Source organism: Colletotrichum phormii, assembly GCF_030913505.1.
Source record: "Colletotrichum phormii strain CBS 102054 chromosome Unknown BDP81scaffold_27, whole genome shotgun sequence".
Taxonomy (NCBI): Eukaryota; Fungi; Ascomycota; class Sordariomycetes; order Glomerellales; family Glomerellaceae; genus Colletotrichum; species Colletotrichum phormii.
This window is the reverse complement of record NW_026851469.1, coordinates 117,290-134,901: the sequence shown is the minus strand read 5'-3', so window position 1 is coordinate 134,901 and position 17,612 is coordinate 117,290. Positions and strand designations below refer to the sequence as shown.

The 17,612-nt window shown below is 51.3% G+C and overlaps 6 protein-coding genes across 6 annotated transcripts; 3 read left to right on the top strand and 3 right to left on the bottom strand.

Annotated features, from left to right (window-relative positions):
* Positions 1-187: 187 nt before the first annotated feature.
* On the top strand, positions 188-553 carry BDP81DRAFT_454178 (uncharacterized protein; the record flags this gene model as incomplete). Its single annotated transcript, XM_060592908.1, has 1 exon — positions 188-553. One exon carries the CDS (start codon positions 188-190, stop codon positions 551-553), a length of 366 nt encoding a protein of 121 aa, XP_060439722.1.
* A 3,468-nt stretch (positions 554-4,021) lies between these two features.
* On the top strand, positions 4,022-5,706 carry BDP81DRAFT_502655 (uncharacterized protein; the record flags this gene model as incomplete). Its single annotated transcript, XM_060595572.1, has 2 exons — positions 4,022-4,739; positions 4,801-5,706. Exons 1-2 carry the CDS (start codon positions 4,143-4,145, stop codon positions 5,704-5,706), a joined length of 1,503 nt encoding a protein of 500 aa, XP_060439721.1. The 5' UTR covers positions 4,022-4,142.
* A 1,904-nt stretch (positions 5,707-7,610) lies between these two features.
* BDP81DRAFT_454176 (uncharacterized protein) lies at positions 7,611-10,068 on the bottom strand (the record flags this gene model as incomplete). The annotated part of the gene is made up of 2 exons (XM_060592907.1): positions 7,611-9,486; positions 9,677-10,068. 2 exons carry the CDS (start codon positions 10,066-10,068, stop codon positions 7,611-7,613), a joined length of 2,268 nt encoding a protein of 755 aa, XP_060439720.1.
* Positions 10,069-10,484: 416 nt separating this feature from the next.
* Positions 10,485-11,384, bottom strand: BDP81DRAFT_454175 (uncharacterized protein; the record flags this gene model as incomplete). Its single annotated transcript, XM_060592906.1, has 1 exon — positions 10,485-11,384. The coding sequence occupies one exon, from the start codon at positions 11,382-11,384 to the stop codon at positions 10,485-10,487; it is 900 nt and encodes a 299-aa protein (XP_060439719.1).
* Positions 11,385-12,060: 676 nt separating this feature from the next.
* BDP81DRAFT_116755 (uncharacterized protein) lies at positions 12,061-12,803 on the bottom strand. The gene has a single exon (XM_060581551.1). It carries the CDS (start codon positions 12,591-12,593, stop codon positions 12,165-12,167), a length of 429 nt encoding a protein of 142 aa, XP_060439718.1. The 5' UTR covers positions 12,594-12,803; the 3' UTR covers positions 12,061-12,164.
* Positions 12,804-13,307: 504 nt separating this feature from the next.
* On the top strand, positions 13,308-13,814 carry BDP81DRAFT_454174 (uncharacterized protein; the record flags this gene model as incomplete). Its single annotated transcript, XM_060592905.1, has 1 exon — positions 13,308-13,814. One exon carries the CDS (start codon positions 13,308-13,310, stop codon positions 13,812-13,814), a length of 507 nt encoding a protein of 168 aa, XP_060439717.1.
* Positions 13,815-17,612: the final 3,798 nt, after the last annotated feature.

The window sequence follows — 17,612 nt, the reverse complement described above, 5'->3', positions numbered from 1 at the left end:
TCAGCCCTCTTCCATCGTCCCAAGTCGTCAAAATCGAGCAATACCCTTATTCTTCTCGTCATCTCGAATCTCACACATCCCACCTTCTAGCCGTATAAGAAGCCCCACGTCTCCTCTTCTCAGACTCGTCACAAGGCCCGCTATCAACCTCAAACCCATTCAATCACTCATCACAACATCAATAACCATGAGGAACCCCGCCACCACCACCTGGAACCTCAGCGTCTCTCACAACGACGCCGAGAAGCTCCTCAAAGGCTTCAAGCCATCGCAAATGGAGGACCGCTGGATGTGCCGCGCGGATGAGCCGGACGCCCGCGGCGACTTCGTAGTGCACCTACACAGGAGCTGGACTGGGGACGAACAGTTTCGCATGAAGTTGGTCTTGGCGGCTCCAGATGGGGGCGATGCAACGGCACCTACCGATGAACGCCATGCCACGATAACCGAACTCACTTGGGATAAGGGAGAGGGTCAGTTCCTCGCTACTGAGGAAGAGGCCAAGGAACTAGCGATTAAACTCTGCCGGGGCGTGCTGGGCTGTGACTTGTGAGCTGCGCGAGTTGAGATATTCCCAAGATGGTACATGTAGTTTCCCAGTTGTAGGAATAAACGGACGGAAATAAACCGAGCCCGATGTTAACGAACCTTTTATTAGGCCAGAGAAATGCCATAGTGGCGTTATGCATATATCTTCTAGAACACTTGAGGCGCTAACGTTGTAACTTCCGTGCATGTTCAGCCTTAAGAAGCAATGCACGTCGGTCGATCTTTGCACATCAACTCAACTAGGTTTGCCTCGTATGATGCCGATATAACTTCCATGTCAAGAATGGTCTAGCTCGAGGCACTGCTCATCCAACTCATTTGAGAGTAACGGCGGCAGGGCCGTGATAAGGCCGCGGCTTCTGGGTTCTCGTTCAGGTGTTTAGTTGACAGTCGGGTCAATTCCCTGTCCGTATGTCCGCAAGCTTTTCGCCCAGGCGGCTCCCGCAGTTGCTCGTCGGCGATTCTCATATACTGCAAACACGCGCGAAATCGTGAAAGGGCGTAAAACTTGTCCACGTGCTGGCATTTGCCCAAAGTCTATTCCTGGCTCATGTGTCAGATTTCTTATCGGCAACGTAGTCGGACTCTCGGCCAACCTTAATGCTGAAGCAACAAGGCTAGTTCCACAATTCAGTTGCCAGGGACCGGGTTTCAAGAGTCTATATGGTGGTTCATCTTAATACCCCGAAGATGTGAAACCTAAAAGTCCTTATGCCCCACCCACGTCGTCATTGGCAGGCCGAGTTTCGCTTTCGGTTGATACTATTTATGATCCGTGTAATTGTATCCCATCGGGTGCTGATGGACAGCACTTTCGCCAAGACCACGAAATACCCACTATGTATCCACTATTACCCCGCATTTAAAGGGGTACTTGACGATACGTCACTCATCCCTATGCTCTTTTGCCTATTATTATCACTATTATTACCATTTTGATTGATACTGTGATGTCTTCTGGTGATTCTGATACCTCTATTGCATCTAATGCTTCTATTGCTTCTACACGCAGCTGTATAGTAGTTGAGGTCCACCCAGAAGACCTTACTGCTGCCTGTAATACAGACTGTACGCCCGAGCGCTGTGACGCAGCTACAGTCCGGCCCCACGAACCTCCGGCAACTCAGCATGGTCCTCTGGGCTCCTTCCGACCCTTCAACGTGCCGGCCCGGGCCCAAGAGATACGGGGGCTGCCGGCAAGCCCGCTTGAACTGTTCCTCCAATACGTTCCGCAGAGCCTCGTAGAGCAGTGGGCCCAGTGGACGAATACAGCACCGTTGTCTAGGGAGGGCCCTAGGGCTAGACGGGCTACAGACAAAAGGAATACCTCTATTCCATGGGAACAGCATAGGAAGGGATCAAGAAAGGTATCTTCACCTTGTACCTATTGTGGTAATAGGAAGGCTTTAAAGGAGATATCTGGGAATGCCATCGCTCGGCAACGACGGCAGACAACTCGAAAGGGCTGCTTAGATTGTAATGTACCGTTATGTATTAGCAAAGATTGCTGGTACCTCTGGCACACCCAAAATTTGAAGGAAATAGAGGTTCTGCAGCCCTATTGGTTAACTTAATAGATTTGCAAGCCCTTATTGGCTCTACCCCGCCCTTATTGGCTCTACCCCGCCCTTGGCGAAAGTGCTGTCCATCAGCACTCGATGGGATACGTCAAACATTTCACGACTCACCGCGCTCTATCCCATCGAGTGCTGTTGGGCTACAGATACATTCACAGAAGGGATCCTGACCACTCAGGGGCAGCCAAGAGTTTTCTCGACCAATCAATGGCCCTATTTGAAAGGTACTTCGGTTGCCTATATATTTTGAGTGTGATAGAGGTACCAGGAATCATCAGAGTTACAAATCGCAACCCCACACTGCTTGCATCCTGACCTCGTCTTCTTTCTCCTATCTCTTCGCAAGTTCCGTGTGACTTCGCCTAATGCTATTCGTTTGTTGTTACAAGACAAGCAAGCAGAGGGCTTCCGTGATACCCTCGCATGTTGTTGCCATGGAATGGAATTCTCTCTTGTATCAGTGGCCCTCTGGGGCCGGGCCCGTTGCCTCCCATGAACTAATGGCCCAAAGCGCTGAATTAGCTGGGTGGAAAGGGTCCTTCGCCATTCGTACTGAGAGTTGGCCCGAGCCCATTCCGGCTCGCCCCAGAGCTGGAGAAAGAAGCTATTAACAAGTATGCCTCGTTCCAGCGAAGGTGGTTCATGTGGGCGTACAGTCGCGCTATCACACTTCTCGGGCGTACAGTCAGCTGTACAGGCGCTTGCGAGGTCTTCAGGAAGTATCGCAACGTTGATACAGGAATGCACAGACCCTTCAGAGTCACTATCGTCGCTCGAGGCCATCGTGACGAATTGGCATGTGTAGATAGGCGATTTTGGTGGTGAAGGGAAGCCAGGGATTCCTAGGGGTAAATGACGTACTGTCATGTATTCCTGATGTGAGGGGTTAAGAGTGGGTAAAAGAGTGGAGCAATGTATCTGTAGCCCAACAGCACTCGACGGGATACGCTTGGCAGGAAACCTTTTCAAGTCAAAGGTAGGACGCAGCCGCCAGATTGGACGTGTTCTTGCGCAAAACTCCAACGATGTTGGCATCATCATCCCTGGCCATCTATTTCTCGCATATGCATTATGCAAGAAAGTTTTGGTTACTACACACACGGGTTTCGATCATGCCATCTGTTCAACGCCTGTGGTCCCATCTGGTCGATGATATCGACCTATTAGATCTTCGTGATCATCCCTTCGTGGCAGCCGCCTGGGCCAATACAAGATTTCCAAAAGAGTCAGCCAATCTTGAAGGTGTGTTTTGGTCTATACGGAACTCCCACATCCCAATGTTTGATCGTATTATCAACCTGGGTCAACACGCATCGTCTTTTCGATCACAGTCAATGCGTATACTGGCGCTTCGTCGGATATTCAGACAGAGTGTAATTTTGGCACTTCGAACTCCTTTGGAAAATGACCCTCCTTTTATCGAACGACATATGGCCGAACGTCTACTCGGTATCTCACGGCCCTTGAGAACCTTGCCGTTTACCAGATGGATAAAGTCCCATAGCGAGCCAGCCATCAGCAGCCAAGACAATCCAGAAATTGGCGAAATCTTTAGTCTATACAGCAATGACTCGAACCCGAGTATATCCCGCTTTGAGTCCCAGGCAGGCTCTTTTGAATTACCAGAAGTATTTGAACCGCTGGAAGTGCTTGAACGACCAGAAGTATCTGGATCTCCTGGAGTATTCGAATTGGATGCGACGATGACACAGACAGCTGGCGTAAGGGGCTTCCCAGTCACACTAGATGTATCTCAAACTTACAGACCTCTGCCAAAACATCCCGGACACGACTTGTCAGCCTCTTCAACATCAGCATCTCAAGCACTTCTCTATACACTTCAAAGCTAAATTCCACACGAGATACTACTAAGAAATGGTTCTTCGTGTATCAAGAAGCGACAGGTAGACCTCAGAGCTCTGGGCAGTTTGAAAGTTTACTCAATCCTCAAGATGTTGATGGACACTCAGGAGCTCAATCCACTTATCGCTGTTAATCTCCAAGAACGGCTGCTCAATGCGGATACCATGGAGGACGAGATGCGCATTCAAAATCTTCCGTCGTGCTTGTCTCATGGGACACTTCGACATGGCCGTTGAGACGCGGCCGACTGCCGTGTTGTCGGCGACAACACGGCACGTGAGGAAGTTCTTGCGCCCGGTATACAGGGGTGATGAGATCAACCTTACATTGCAAGCCATATCCGAAGAAAGATTCAGACTAGCAGTTTGGCTTCTGACTGACGGTGCGTCGGCAAACGGCGTCGATGCTTCTGGATGCTCAGCACTTCACCGGGCCGTCTTATTGAGACACTGGCACCTCGCATCGACGCTGCTCGAGCATGGGGCTTCCGCAGAGGGCTTGGTTGGGTTTTGTTCAAGAATGGAGCTGGCTCACTTCTGCGTCCTACATGCCGACCTTGAAGGCATCGCATTCTTGGCTAAGGCGAGTCGCGGGGTAGCTCTGAATGCTCTTTCTTCTGGGCCCGTTTTTACCGACTTCGCCCCGATACACGTTGCAGCTTTCAGAGAGTCCGACTGGTGCCGGCTCTATTCCATCGGAACCCTCATGACCGAAGGTGCTAGCCTTCGACCTACCAAAGCCCATGGTTTCGTGCGTTCATTGGAACAAAAATTGGAAACCCTTGTCGTTGACACGGGACCTCACGCTGCAGGCAACATCGAAAACTATATACAGTTTAAGCCGTCCCGGAGTCGATTTCAGCAGCAAGAGTATTTTCCTTTTGGCGACGACAACACGGAAGTTTGTTTCGCTGTACTGTCGCGATCTACTCAACGCATCAGATTTGCATCAAGGTACAGTCACATTAGGCGAGACGACTGTCCTAGAATACTTTCGAAATTCGTTGGAATCGATGGATAGTTTTCTCAAGCATCCACGTGACTCGAGGTTTCCAATGACAGACTTGATTTTGTCTCTACGAGAAATCACAGGGGCCTTGTCGCATCTTGACAAAAAGGACACAGCCCGAGGCTTCCCTATGGTTGGCGCAGTGTCGAGCTCGACGCTTCTTACATGGCAGGTGCAGATGAGACTTTTGCAGATCGTAGATCTCATCCTGAAAAGCACCGTCTCGGTTCGGTCTGTGCCGCTGCCGAGGACACCCAAGACGATACCCGTGGTTTTGTATGCCGACCTTCTGCACACATCAATAGCCTCTAAGCCCACTGCTTTAGATGGAGATTGTATGACATCGACAAGTCAGTTCGCACAACAATTCCGGCACTTCCGACATATCTTAGAAGAATGTTTTGATGCCAATGGTCTCCCATGGCTTTTGCAGTGCTCACTCATCCTTGGTGCAAATTTCCAAGCTGGAGCTCTGGTTCATTTCGCGTCCAGTCTTGACGTCACCTATTTGAGTAGCTCATGGCTTTTGAGCGATCAAGATTCTCATCAAACGCCGATTGCTGTACGAAAAGAGCTCCGATCTATGGGTTGCAGAGAGGATATTCTGGATACGCTTGACGAGGTCTTATTTAACCTCAAGGCGCAACCAGGACTCGAGTTCCCACAAAGACGTCTGCCAATGACATTCTTGGAGAGTTTTGAAACATAATGGGAGCAACAACGAGGCAAATTTGACCAATTGACATAAATCTCGGTGTGCAGGCCATCTTCGGCCCCCACAAACACAAGAGGACTCCTGCTTGGAAATGTTTTCTCTCGTCTGCTAGATACACGTAGCGTCAATTTTATTTCCGATACACTCCAACGCTGAGTATATTTGTACTGCTTTGAAGAGGTGTCGTATTGATCAAGTCTTTGATACGGAATAGCTTGGAATAATTATTACTCCTTTCTATCCCGGCGTCACTACATCCGTCTCCAGTCTTTCTCCAATTTTACTCTATTTCCCTTACATCCGCTTATAAAAAATCTCGAAATAGATCAAGCTTGAAGAAAGACTGGAGACGGATGTAGTGACGCCATCTAGCAGTTGATGGAATAGGTACTACGTCCCCATGTACATGTCGTTCTCCAGAACCGATGGGATACTCGTCTGCAGGGCAGCGTTTTACCAGGGACGAAATATGGTTTTGTGTATTATGCTACGTCTATAGGGTCTGCAAGGAGGAAGCAGTCGTCATAAGCTCCTCCGAGGTGGAAGGAGCTCTGTGGAAGGGCCGTTTGCCCAACCCATATCACCTTCCACGTGATGGCAGAAGATAGCCTATTCAAGTATTTCGATTTCGAAAGTGACGGCTGGCTACTGGCCTAGGGGTATTCTGATCTGAGTAGACGAGGCGGATCTGGGATAAATCACGCGGAACAAAGAACCAATCCGTGGCTCAGTGGCTGCGGCGAATAGTGTGTCGACTTTAACTGTTGTAGATAGATTACGCTGCCTGTCTACCAACAGTCCGACCGCCAGGCCCAAGGTGCAGGTATTGTGTCCCAGTTTCATGTTCAGAAACCAAAGTCCTCGTCCAGGAAACAATGATTGGCATTGTCAACTTGCCAGCAACTATGCCTTGAAAACTACTAACGAATAATGCTTTTAACTCCATCCCGGTCGTTGCATCGCAAAGCCGCTGGAAGAACACCTTGTATTGATTTGATGCTTTGGTTGCAGCAAATGTAGGTCGACATCCATGGCGAAAACTACAAGATATCCCATCGAATCTAGTACATCAACACCCATTCTGCATACTGCCCCGACGACATAATAACAGGAAGCCTATGAGAGCGACAAAGGCTGGAAAAACGCCCTCTATGTTGCCGAGCAGTCATCTCAAAAGGCTCGTAGAGTCCTTACCGAAAGGTTGTCATTATCGCACCATACACCCCTCCTCGGAAACCCCTCAACTTTAGACTGATAACTCCCAGTAAAGCCTCAGAGATTCCATCGGCTTCAATAGGATCTCTAGCCCTCAAAAAAAAGGCACATATACTATCTCCGTATCCCTCCACACGTTTATGCGCCAATACTCTCCATCCCGACATGTCACTGTTTCAAAACACCGGGTCACCAAGCAAACGGCCTCACGTGAGAGACAGACGAGACAAACTCTGGTTGGGATAGTAGTACTTGAGTTGAAGAGGTTGATTGAGAAGAAAAGGTTTTCTAGAATTCTGTTCTACCGTTCTCAGAGAAAAATAGGTATCAAAAACAAAAAGAATAGAAACAAAACTTCATCTCCCAAGAGACGCCCGATCCATCCCATTAAACCATGCCCGATTCGCAACCTGATTCCCAAAAGAGGGTAATACAAACAGGAAAAAGCGCAAGTCAGGGCCATAAAACTCCGTGCTCGCAATAAACTGTGCTGTCCAGCTTTTTTTTTCAACGGCGCAAACTCCTCTGAAACGCTTCCGCCAGTGTCCGCGACCCAAATCGCACCAAAAAAAAAAACAAAAAAAAAAAAAACCCAAAACGCGGCCGTCCGAACTGCCGGTATGAACAGGGCCCGGAAATATCATACAAGCACTCTTCCTCTCACCGTGACGGGCTAGGATTGGCTAGCCAGTAACTCTCCGCACCCAGAGCGTCGTCGGCTCGTACTCTGCGTTGCGATCCATCCTCTTGTATGCTCTGTGCAACTTGAGGCCAATCTCGTACTCCTCTCGCTGGACTTCAGCAAGCTCAACTTTGAGTGCCTCCACCTTGCGCTTCTCGGCCTCGCGTTTCCTAAGGACGGCCTCGCTGGCCAAGATACTGTCGGTCGGCATAAGCTCCGTCATTTGCTTGATGGCCTGGTTGATGTTGATGCGGCGATTGCCCAACGACTCCAACCGGGCGTTGAGGTAGCCCACGCGATCGTTGACCATGGAGAGCTCAGTCGGCGGCGGAGGCAAGGCTTTGCTAGTAGACCAAACCGACTCCGGGCGGCTCGAGTTGCTGTACAGGCTGGCAGAGCTCGTTCTAGGCAGCGGGTGCTTCTGGCTGGGCAGCTGGGTTCGGGCAGGCGGCGGCGACGTGTCTTCAGTAAAGGCGCCCGACATGTAGGGGGACGACATGGAGATGACAATGGGCTGGTCTGGGTTGATGGAAGGGCTCGTGGACTTGAGTACAGGTGGTCGTCTGCGGTTCATTACACCGTCCTTTTGCTGTTGCGGTGGCGTCGGGAGGGATGGTACCGGAGGCCGATCCGTCTCTGCAGATTCGCGAGGCGTATCGGGATCGGCTGAAGTCGCGTAGGTAGTAACGCTGAATCTCGAGGGAGGCTGGGCCCAGGGGTCAGTTTGCTTGGCTGCAGCGGCAGCTTCGCGTTGGGCTGCTGCAGGAGCGCGAGGCGGCGATCGTTCGTGAGTGCTGGCGGGTGCGTGAACAGTCTGTTCTGAGTAGACGCTTGAGGAATAGGAGGGCTGCGGAGCGTGAAGCGCATGCGAGTTGGTAGGAGGAGGCTTTCTTCGTAAAGCCCTGTCGAGGCCGAGATGTGCATTAGGGGCAGCGGGCAGGCCCGTCAGGGATGGGGGCTGTCTCTTCGTGACATTGGCGTCATTAGTGGCTTCGGGCGTCGCATGGACGGGCGATTGGACTCCAGCGCCCGAGTTGGGAGGACTGGGATATGCCGACTGTGCGGGTGGAGGGGTGCGAGCGGCGGTAGGAGAGGAAGCGTTAGAAGCAGTAGTCAGCTGGCGGGGAGCGTTGAAGACAGTTCTGATGGTGGGCGTCCTCGACCGTGGTGACGTTTCAGATCCCGAGGGGCTGACAGGGGACAGTGGTGAATTGACACCTGCGATGGGCAGCCGAGGCCCAACGGCGGCGCGTCTGGTGCTCTTGGGAGGGATGTTGAGAGGTGCTGCAGGCTTTGTGTCACGGACTGGGCTCACGATGGGCGCTCGTCCGCTTGCACCTCGCCATGGTGGGCGCTCGTCAATGACATCGGGTGCCGTTGATGCTTGGGGCGGCGACTGCGGCGGCTGCTGTTGCTGTTGCTGTTGCTGTTGCTGTTGCTGTTGCTGTTGCTGTTGCTTTGGGCTTCCGCTGACGGGCCTCAATCTTCGCAGACGATCACCAAAGGTTTGCTGCGCCTGTGGTGCGTTCTGCATGGCTCTCATTGCGGCCGGGGACTTGCCGAACTGCGAATTTGCACCAAACTCCTGGGCATACTCTTGTGGCCTGACTTGACCCGCACGGCCCGTGGTCCGGGACGTGGGTTCGCCCGTCATGTCATCCCACTTGGTCTCGCGCTGGATCCGCAAGCGTTGCTGGGATTTGGTCTCTCGGAGCGTATGAGCGGCGGCTGCTTCTTGATTCTTGCGACGTTCGCGGCGCATCATGGGGATATTTGTCTTTTGCTGAGCCTGGTGGTGGGCGCCGTTGATATCGAGCTGCGACATGTCCGGGCTCTCGTCCATGGGCGAGACATTGCCACGGCCCTGCGTGGGGGTTCTGAAGTAGAGACACATTGGTTAGTGGCCGACTTGCAAGTGCTTCACTATCCAAAAAGCGAGCCGAGACAAGACATTCCACGTGGGGTTTGAGAGAGAGAGAGAGAAGAAGACTTCTCAGACAAACCCAAACGTTTTGTGTTCCTGTGTCTGACGCTGCGTTTGGGTAGGAATGACTGGACTTGACTTACCCATCCCTGTGAGCCTCCATGTCAGGAGAGCTCGGAGGTGAGATGTCCGCCACGGCGGAGGTGTAGGTGTTTCGGGCAGCCACGTTTGCGAAGTTTGGCGAGATCGGGGAGGTGTAGTTGTCGCCGTCGGAGTAGATGGAGGAAGCAGGGCGCCAGATGCCAGAGTTATCGCTGTGGTTCTTGTAGAGGTTGCGTGGGGGAAGGAGATCGTCGAGAGTGCTGTGAGAGCGCGGGATGTTAGCAAGAGCGTTTTGGAAGGTGGTTTGCAGAGTGTCTTGGAGGGCAGTGAGGTTGCAAGTGAAGGAGGCCGAGATGTTAGAGACGTGGTCGAGGTTGCGGGAAAAGTCGCGATGGGCGAGGAGCATGCGCGAGGACGAGGTTACCGCCGCCATGGTGAGCCCATCGAACGACTGGCTTTGACGCCAGGAAACCTTGAGAAGGAGCTTCGTCTGGCAGTCAAGCCATCCAGTCGTCCGGGTGGAAGGCTCGTGGCGGGCGCGTCGATTGCAAATTATTGGAGATTTTGGGGATTTTTGGTTTGAGCTTGAGCGTGGCCGCCGCTTGGAGCTTCGCACCTTCGTTGAGGAGGCGCGTGGGGAGAGGGCGGGAAAAAGTCAATATCGCAACAGGCAGGAACGGTGTCCAAGCTCCAAACTGCTCTTTCCCTGCCGTGATGTGATGATCCCTTCCATTTCTTCGCCCTCTCCTGCTCCTTCCTTTGTCCTCTTTGCTCTCGTCACACTTGTATCGTGTATTTGGGGTGGATCATCGTGGAATCGTGTAGTTGTGGGGACGCATGTGGAAATACTCACTCTTCAGCAACACCACTCTCTTCAAGGGCCAATTTCTGGATCCCACCGGTTCGTGGTTGGTTGTCGTTTCTCGGATTCGTCGCTATTGAATTGGATCTGGTGGCGTTGTTGCTGTGCTCGATGCCGAGTCCGCCGCGGGGGTTGCGAAAGTTATCGGGCCAGTAGTTCTGGTGGTGCAAAGTGCTCGTGGAGCTGTGCTGGGTCTCGCGACAGAGCCTGTTGTAGTTGGCAATGGTGTCTCGACTTCGAGATGCAGCTCCGGATGTTGGAGCTGGTGGTGGTCCTCGTTCTCGTCCGGGGACCTGATACTGATATGGCTGGACGGGTTGGTACTGCTGGGGCTGGTGTGGACCGGCGCTTCCTCCTCGTCGTAGATGTACCCTGATTTGTTGCGTTGTCGTCGAGGATGATGTCGAAGTTGACGTGTGGTGTTGGTGTTGTGGTTGTGGCTGCTGGGATGTTGAAGTGGATGATTGGCGGTGGTAGGGATGAGCTCCTCCAAGGTGTCCTTCGCGTTCGCGCGTGACAGAGCCAGTGACGGAAGAGAGAGAAGCAGAGACAGAAACAGAGCCAGACCTGAGGAGATTCCTCTCGCCTAGCTGCGGCGGCGGCGTCAACTTCTTTTGAGGGCTGCCCGTCGTTTTCAGGCTGCTCGTCCGACGGCCAATTGCACCACCAACACCTGCACCAACTGCGCCTGCACCACCACTGCCACCTTGTCCATGGCCGTTAATAGCAGCACCGCCGGCACCACCGCTACCGTTGCTGGTACCTGACCGGGACCTTGATAGGGCATCGGTCCCCGGACCCACCCTGCCCTCTAATTGCAGGCCCGTTATAGCGGTTGGCCCCGCCCCCGCTCCACCGCGACTTTCACCTGAAGAGGCGTCCCACATTTTGTCGCCTTTCTCTCTCTTTTTGTCGCTTTTTGGCCGTCTTTCTCCCTCTATTCCTCGCTTCCGAGGTGCTCCAAGGTGCTGCCCCTCCTTACCTAAGCTTCCCTTTCTTAGGTCAGCTTTTCTTAGCACCGCTGTTAAGAAAGGCAAAAGTGACAGCCGGCGGCGATCAAGCACCAACAGTGCAGCCGTACAATTTCCCTCCAGGGGTAGCCCGTCTCTTCCAAAATCCACTCGCTCTTTTTCTCTCAGACTTTTCGTCGAGAGATTGCAACCCCACCAATCGTGGTGCACCCAACACCATAAAGAAGTGGCTTGAAATGCGATGCGACGCGGACCAAACTCTTCCCTTTTTTCGCTTGGAGTTGGCGAAACACCCTCGGCTCGCTGACTTTGTCGTAGTCGATTTTGATTGTCGCAACGGTCCGTGGTCGAGTCGATGCTGCTGCTGCTGCTGCTTTTTGTTGCACCGTTTCGAGAGACGGGGGAAGCAAAGCAATAGCTGCTTGCTTACACCTGAATTCTTTCTCTCAAAAGAGTCCTTCAAAGGGAACCGGAAACAAAGATGTTAAGTATCCCTTCGGCGACCGAAATGGACTCCCGGACCTCGACTCAAGAAACCCCAATGGGAAACACTGACCAGACTCAAACCTCGCAAACACGCCAGACCGCAGCCAGACGCAGGAAAAGAAACCAGACCAGGCAGTCAATGACAGCCCGCCGCGCCTCTCGTCCCTTGCCCCTCTCTTACAGCGTCGCTGTCGTCCGCGCTTCACAACTTCAGTCTGATGTTTCGGATCTGCTCCCGAATAGGATCTCCTTGGATATGCTTATCGACCTGTTTTTCGCATGAATTTGTCTTTGGTTTTCCTTCGTCCGCCGGGAAAAGAGTGGAGGGGGGTCTCCTCGTTTCGAACGCTGTGACCGGTGATGGGCTCCTCGAGTGCGTGCACTTAATTGTATCCTGGACCTGGACCTACTCTTTTTTTGCTGCTCACCAAACGACGGATGAATAATGCCAGGTTTCTTTCCTTCAGGTTTCCATGGGTTCCAAGGTCGATAGTATACGATTCGAATAATACCATAAAGGTTTCCGGCTCGCTCGCAAGTCGTGTTCGAATTCGGCGGTGTGGGTATACTGCAGCGGAGTCCGATGGGATCTCTCAAAATTCCGATATACTTTCCACGATGCCGGCGGGGACTCGGCATACAACGACGACCAGAGGCTGGCTCAAGGTGGTCGTCAAGCAACGAATAGACGATTGATCGCGTTTCCGGCCGATGATATCTGGAAACAGAAACTCTGGACTAATCAACACGTCCAAAGGCAGGCCGTCGCAGAGGCCAAGTGCCGTTCCTCGTTTCGTGACTCGGGATGATGGGCGTGGTGGGGAGAGATTCGGAAGCACAGGCTGGCTGGCTGAAAAGGGTAATTCACAAACAAAAGTTGGCGAACCCCACGAACAAAAGTTCAACTTCAAAAATGGATGAAAAGAAGGCCTCGTTTGTCAAGTCGAGGAACAACAAAAGCCGAGGAAACGACGAGAGGGAGAAACAAACGAGAAAACAAGAAACATCCAAGGGCCTAATTTAAGAGTCGAGACCACAGAATCCAACGCAAATTCAAGATGAATCACAGACGAAGCGACGGAGCTACACTACTCTCCATCATCTCCACAAGGGAAAACCACATAACCCGGCACTTGCCACTCGTCCCGCGGGAAGATCACCAAGGAACGGACCTGCCTGTACCTTACCTGCAAGCAAGCCTTTGGGCCAAGTTTACCCTGCATCCCACGGTACCTTGGGGCGGGATAGAGTCTCATCGGGCGTCCGTCTGGCACCACACATCCCCTCCATCCATGATCCAGCCCGCCGCCCCCAGGGCCCAGACACGGACGGGAACATTGAAGACCAGTCAACATGCCAAACGTAGAGACAAGAGGCAGACATCAGTCAGGCAAGGAGCTAAAGCCCTCCTCGAGTCCCCCCGTCCAGGGGTCCGTCCACGAGTGCCACTGCTCAGTGCTCAACCTCCAGCAACTGTCTCAGCATCAGACGACGGGCCAACGCCTCAGCCAAATGACGGGGCTTCCTCCCGAGCTTCGTCCCCGAACGACGACGTTCAGACCAGGGGACCTCCGCGCTTCCTTCTGTATGATGTTTGCTAAGAGAGTGCGAACTGCTGAACCGCTGGGCCTGAACCTGGACGACCGCAGCATGCAGGACGCGGGAGGCAACATGCAGGCACCGCAGGCACTGCAGATGTGCAGTGCAGTCCAAGTATCCGTAGCGAATAATACCTCCGAGCCAACGAATATCTCGTGCAACGTGCAAGTCGACACTGGGATGCCTATCCTCTCCTCTTCAAGGGGGCCCAGGGCCCGGGGAGCTACTGAGGTGCTGTCCCGGGCTAGCGACGCCAAGTAACTCCGTACCCTTCCCGGCCGGCGCTTCATTGGATGTTACCGCGCCGTGAGCGGCCCCTCTTGGACCCCCCTTTTCTTACATTTTGCCGCGTTATGGGTTGTAACACAGTCGATGGTCCTGAGTGACGGATGTTCATTACAGATTGCAGAGTGACTAGACTTCATGCGAGGGGATGGGTTTTGAGGATAAACACTGGTCCTGTCGATGAACATGTTCGTAGAGGATTCTCTACACGAGCTCGTCTCTTGGCTTGGTGACATGGCGTTGACGATCCTTGGCTCACTCGTGAACGGATGAAGAGAGAGCGTGATGAACAAATTCTTCACTTCAGTAATGCCGTATGCCGTTGGAATGTTCCATCGTTTCATTAAATAAACATCTCACTTCAATGATCAATCCCACCCACATCCCCTCCAATCCAACGCTGAACGACTCAATCCTACCAGCGTCACATCCACTAACCAGAGCCCCCCCCCTCCCATCAGAGCTTGTCGTGCTTGTCCTTCAGATCGGGGGGTCTCGACTGGGTGAATCCCACTCATCGGCGGCACTCTTGAGTGGCGTAAACCGGCGTGCCGCCCCCCATCTCATTCAATCTTAACCTTCGCGTGCCCACGAACCATTCCAAAGCGCCACTTTAACACATAATTTCCAGGGACCGTTCCTGCGTTTCACATTGACCACCCTCTTCATCCCTCCTCCCGATGCCCCCGAACCCTTCATGCAACCTCACCACCCGATTTCCTCACACTCACAGCGCCTCTCAGCCAGTCATTATCCTCATCGCTTCATAAATGACAAAACAGCCGTGATTCGAGTAAGAATGCGCAGTCAAATTTCGAGACGAATGCAAGAGAGAGCGAGTGAGTGCGGCGGCGTGCAAGTAATTGTGATTAGGCCAGCATGGTATCTGCTCACTCACAACCCACGAGTGGTTTTCCCAATTCAATTCCAACAAAAGTCTCATTGCACTCGGACGCCCGGGCCTGATTGATGAAATGAACAACCCCTGGAACTCAAATCGATACGCTTAATCTCATCGGTGCGAGGCGAGCTGTGTGAGCCCTGCACTTTGGGGGAGACCACAGCTGAGCCGACCATGGCTCAGTGCTCACATACTTGACCTGACCTGACCATGAAGTTGACCTGACCCGACCATGAAATCTTTACAGGTGCGGAGAGGTATGGGCCATACGTCAGGTCAGGTCAACTTGAGCCTCCAGCCCTCCAATCGCAATCTGCCATTGCTCGCTAACGTTCACTTTAGCTGGCCCGACCCATCGAAACTTGACCTGACCTGACGTAGGCACCATGAGTTGACCTGACGTGAGTTGAACCTGGACCAACCACAACATCTTTGCATGCGGAGCATACAGTGGGGACCCAAGAGTCTTCATACACCCCACCCATTTACGCATCCTAACGCGTCTTCTCTTAAACACTTATTTCCTTTTAAACTACTATAATTTAAATAAATAAAAGCTGAATTAAGTTATATACTTTTTAAAATAAATTATTAGAAAATTATTAAGCTAATTACAAATTTATAGAATTTTAATAAATATATATTATTATATTAATAAAAACTATAATAACGTAGCCATATTACTTAATTGTTCTTTTAATATAATATAAACTATGATTTTATCTGGCACGATAGCTTTAAGAGGTAAGTGATAAGACTCTTAAACAAGAGTATTAAATGGTGAATATTTATATAGAAGCAAGAATATATGAATATAGGGGTAGTTAAGCGTATATAAAAGAGATTGATAAATGTAAAGAGAGTATATAGTTAGATTACTATATGAGAAGTTGCTTGCTTAACGAAAGGTCTAAGTAGGTAAAAAGATGCTCTTATATAGGCATAAGATCCTCCAGCTAGAATATTTCATTGCTTAACTAAGAGGTTAGAGATAGGCAAAAAGGGAAAAGGTAAATAAGTTGAGGTACGAGTTGAGATAATCAGAGAATTGATTGTATTGATGATTATTCAATGATATGATGAGAAAGTATAGTCTATATATAATATAGGAATATTACATGTAGTCACATGTAATCACATGTAATCACATGTGATGCTTAAGTCCGAGCATTTATCAAGTTTATACGGGCATATGTGCCTGTCGGCGCTTTAACATGTATATGTAAAGCGTATTTACGTTCGGGCTGTACGTGGGTACAAAGCGTTGTATCTGAGTAGATACGTACTTCGGTTGAGTGTTACGAGAAGGTCAAGGCAACCAACTGTGGCACAAAGCAAAAGCTTCGATAATGATGACTCCGCATCATTTTCCCTTGTTCTGCGTTATGTGGCTACGCGCTCACAGTGACAAGTTGCGGCGGGCGTAACATTGAGCCTCTTATTACCATGTAACTTCTTAAGTACGTAACTCTTATAGTACTAATCAAGTATAAGTTTTAGAATTTTTAGTAAATATTCTAAGTGATAATACGAGTGGTTAGGCCATTAGTGGGTGTATAAAGACTTTTAGGTCCCCACTATACCTTAGGTCAGGTTAACTTCTGTTGAAGTGCGGAAGTGGAATTGGGCGGGTATGCTCGGACCAGAACGAGCAATCTGAACCCATAATAATCTGGGTGAGACCAACCAATGAAAATGCAGGAATCCAGGTGCCTCAGATGAGGGATATTCCTGGCTGCATCTGGAAAGGAGAGAACGAAACATAGACAATAATATGATCACGATAATCCACGACAACTTCAATCCCCAATCGTCCACTCATAACCAGCCATTGCCCAGGCACTTACTCGACTTGACCTAGCCAGAGAGTTGACCTGATCTGACCCAAACCATGAAGCTCACTTGACCTGACGTATGCTCCATACATGAGTGAGATCCGGTCAGTGTAAGGAGAGAGAGCCGGTTTCCATGACCACTCAGCTATGCTCCCGCATCTAAGCTGAGCTGACCAGAAACTTGACCTGTCCCGACCATGAAGTGAAGGTGTTCCGACCATGCATTCTTTGGTCGGGTCAGCTGAGGTAGAGCCGCTATGGTCGGGTGAACCACAATCCCTAACAATCATGAATGCTCGCATAGTAGTCTGGGCTACATACCCAAATTCAAGCTCCCATGACATGAATGACCCTCCATCTTCACATCTCTCAGAGTCTTGACAGTGGACACCCGTCTGATCGCCCACAGCACGGGTACGGGCTCAGCACGCACCACCCGTCACCTGCCATCACATCACATCACAGGCCGTTCACTCACCTCGGTCAAGCCAACTTGCGTCCGCAGCTTTCCATCTCTAGACATTGCTGCATCTGCAACGCTCGAGACCTAACTAAGCTGCACGGTTTCGCAAATAGACCCAACAGCTGTGCTCGTTTCGCCCTGCACCCCTAAAGCTATTCGCCATATCACCTATGAAAACAACCGCCCGTTCTGTTTCCCTTGCCTCCCTCCATGGCCTCATTTAAACTTTTGTCCCAAAAGCGAGCATCTCAAAACTAAACAGTAACCTCCTAAGACTTCTTCCCCCCGAATGCCTGGCCCTCCGAATGCGAATTATCTGGCATGTCCGTTGATGTAGGCAGGGAGCATGGACCATGAGTCGGCGAGCCCATGCGACAGCCACATGAATTACATTAAGGCAAGTCTTCAATGCCGACCCTGCATGATTGTCGATCACACATCTCCGAGCCACATCCCATTCATTAAGGGGACAGGCACATGTTTGTGATCGCTGTCTTTATTTGCAATTAACGTTGAAATGTCTGCCCGCCTTGTAGGTTGGTCATCTGGACCCCTGTACTCCGTACGTTAATGGT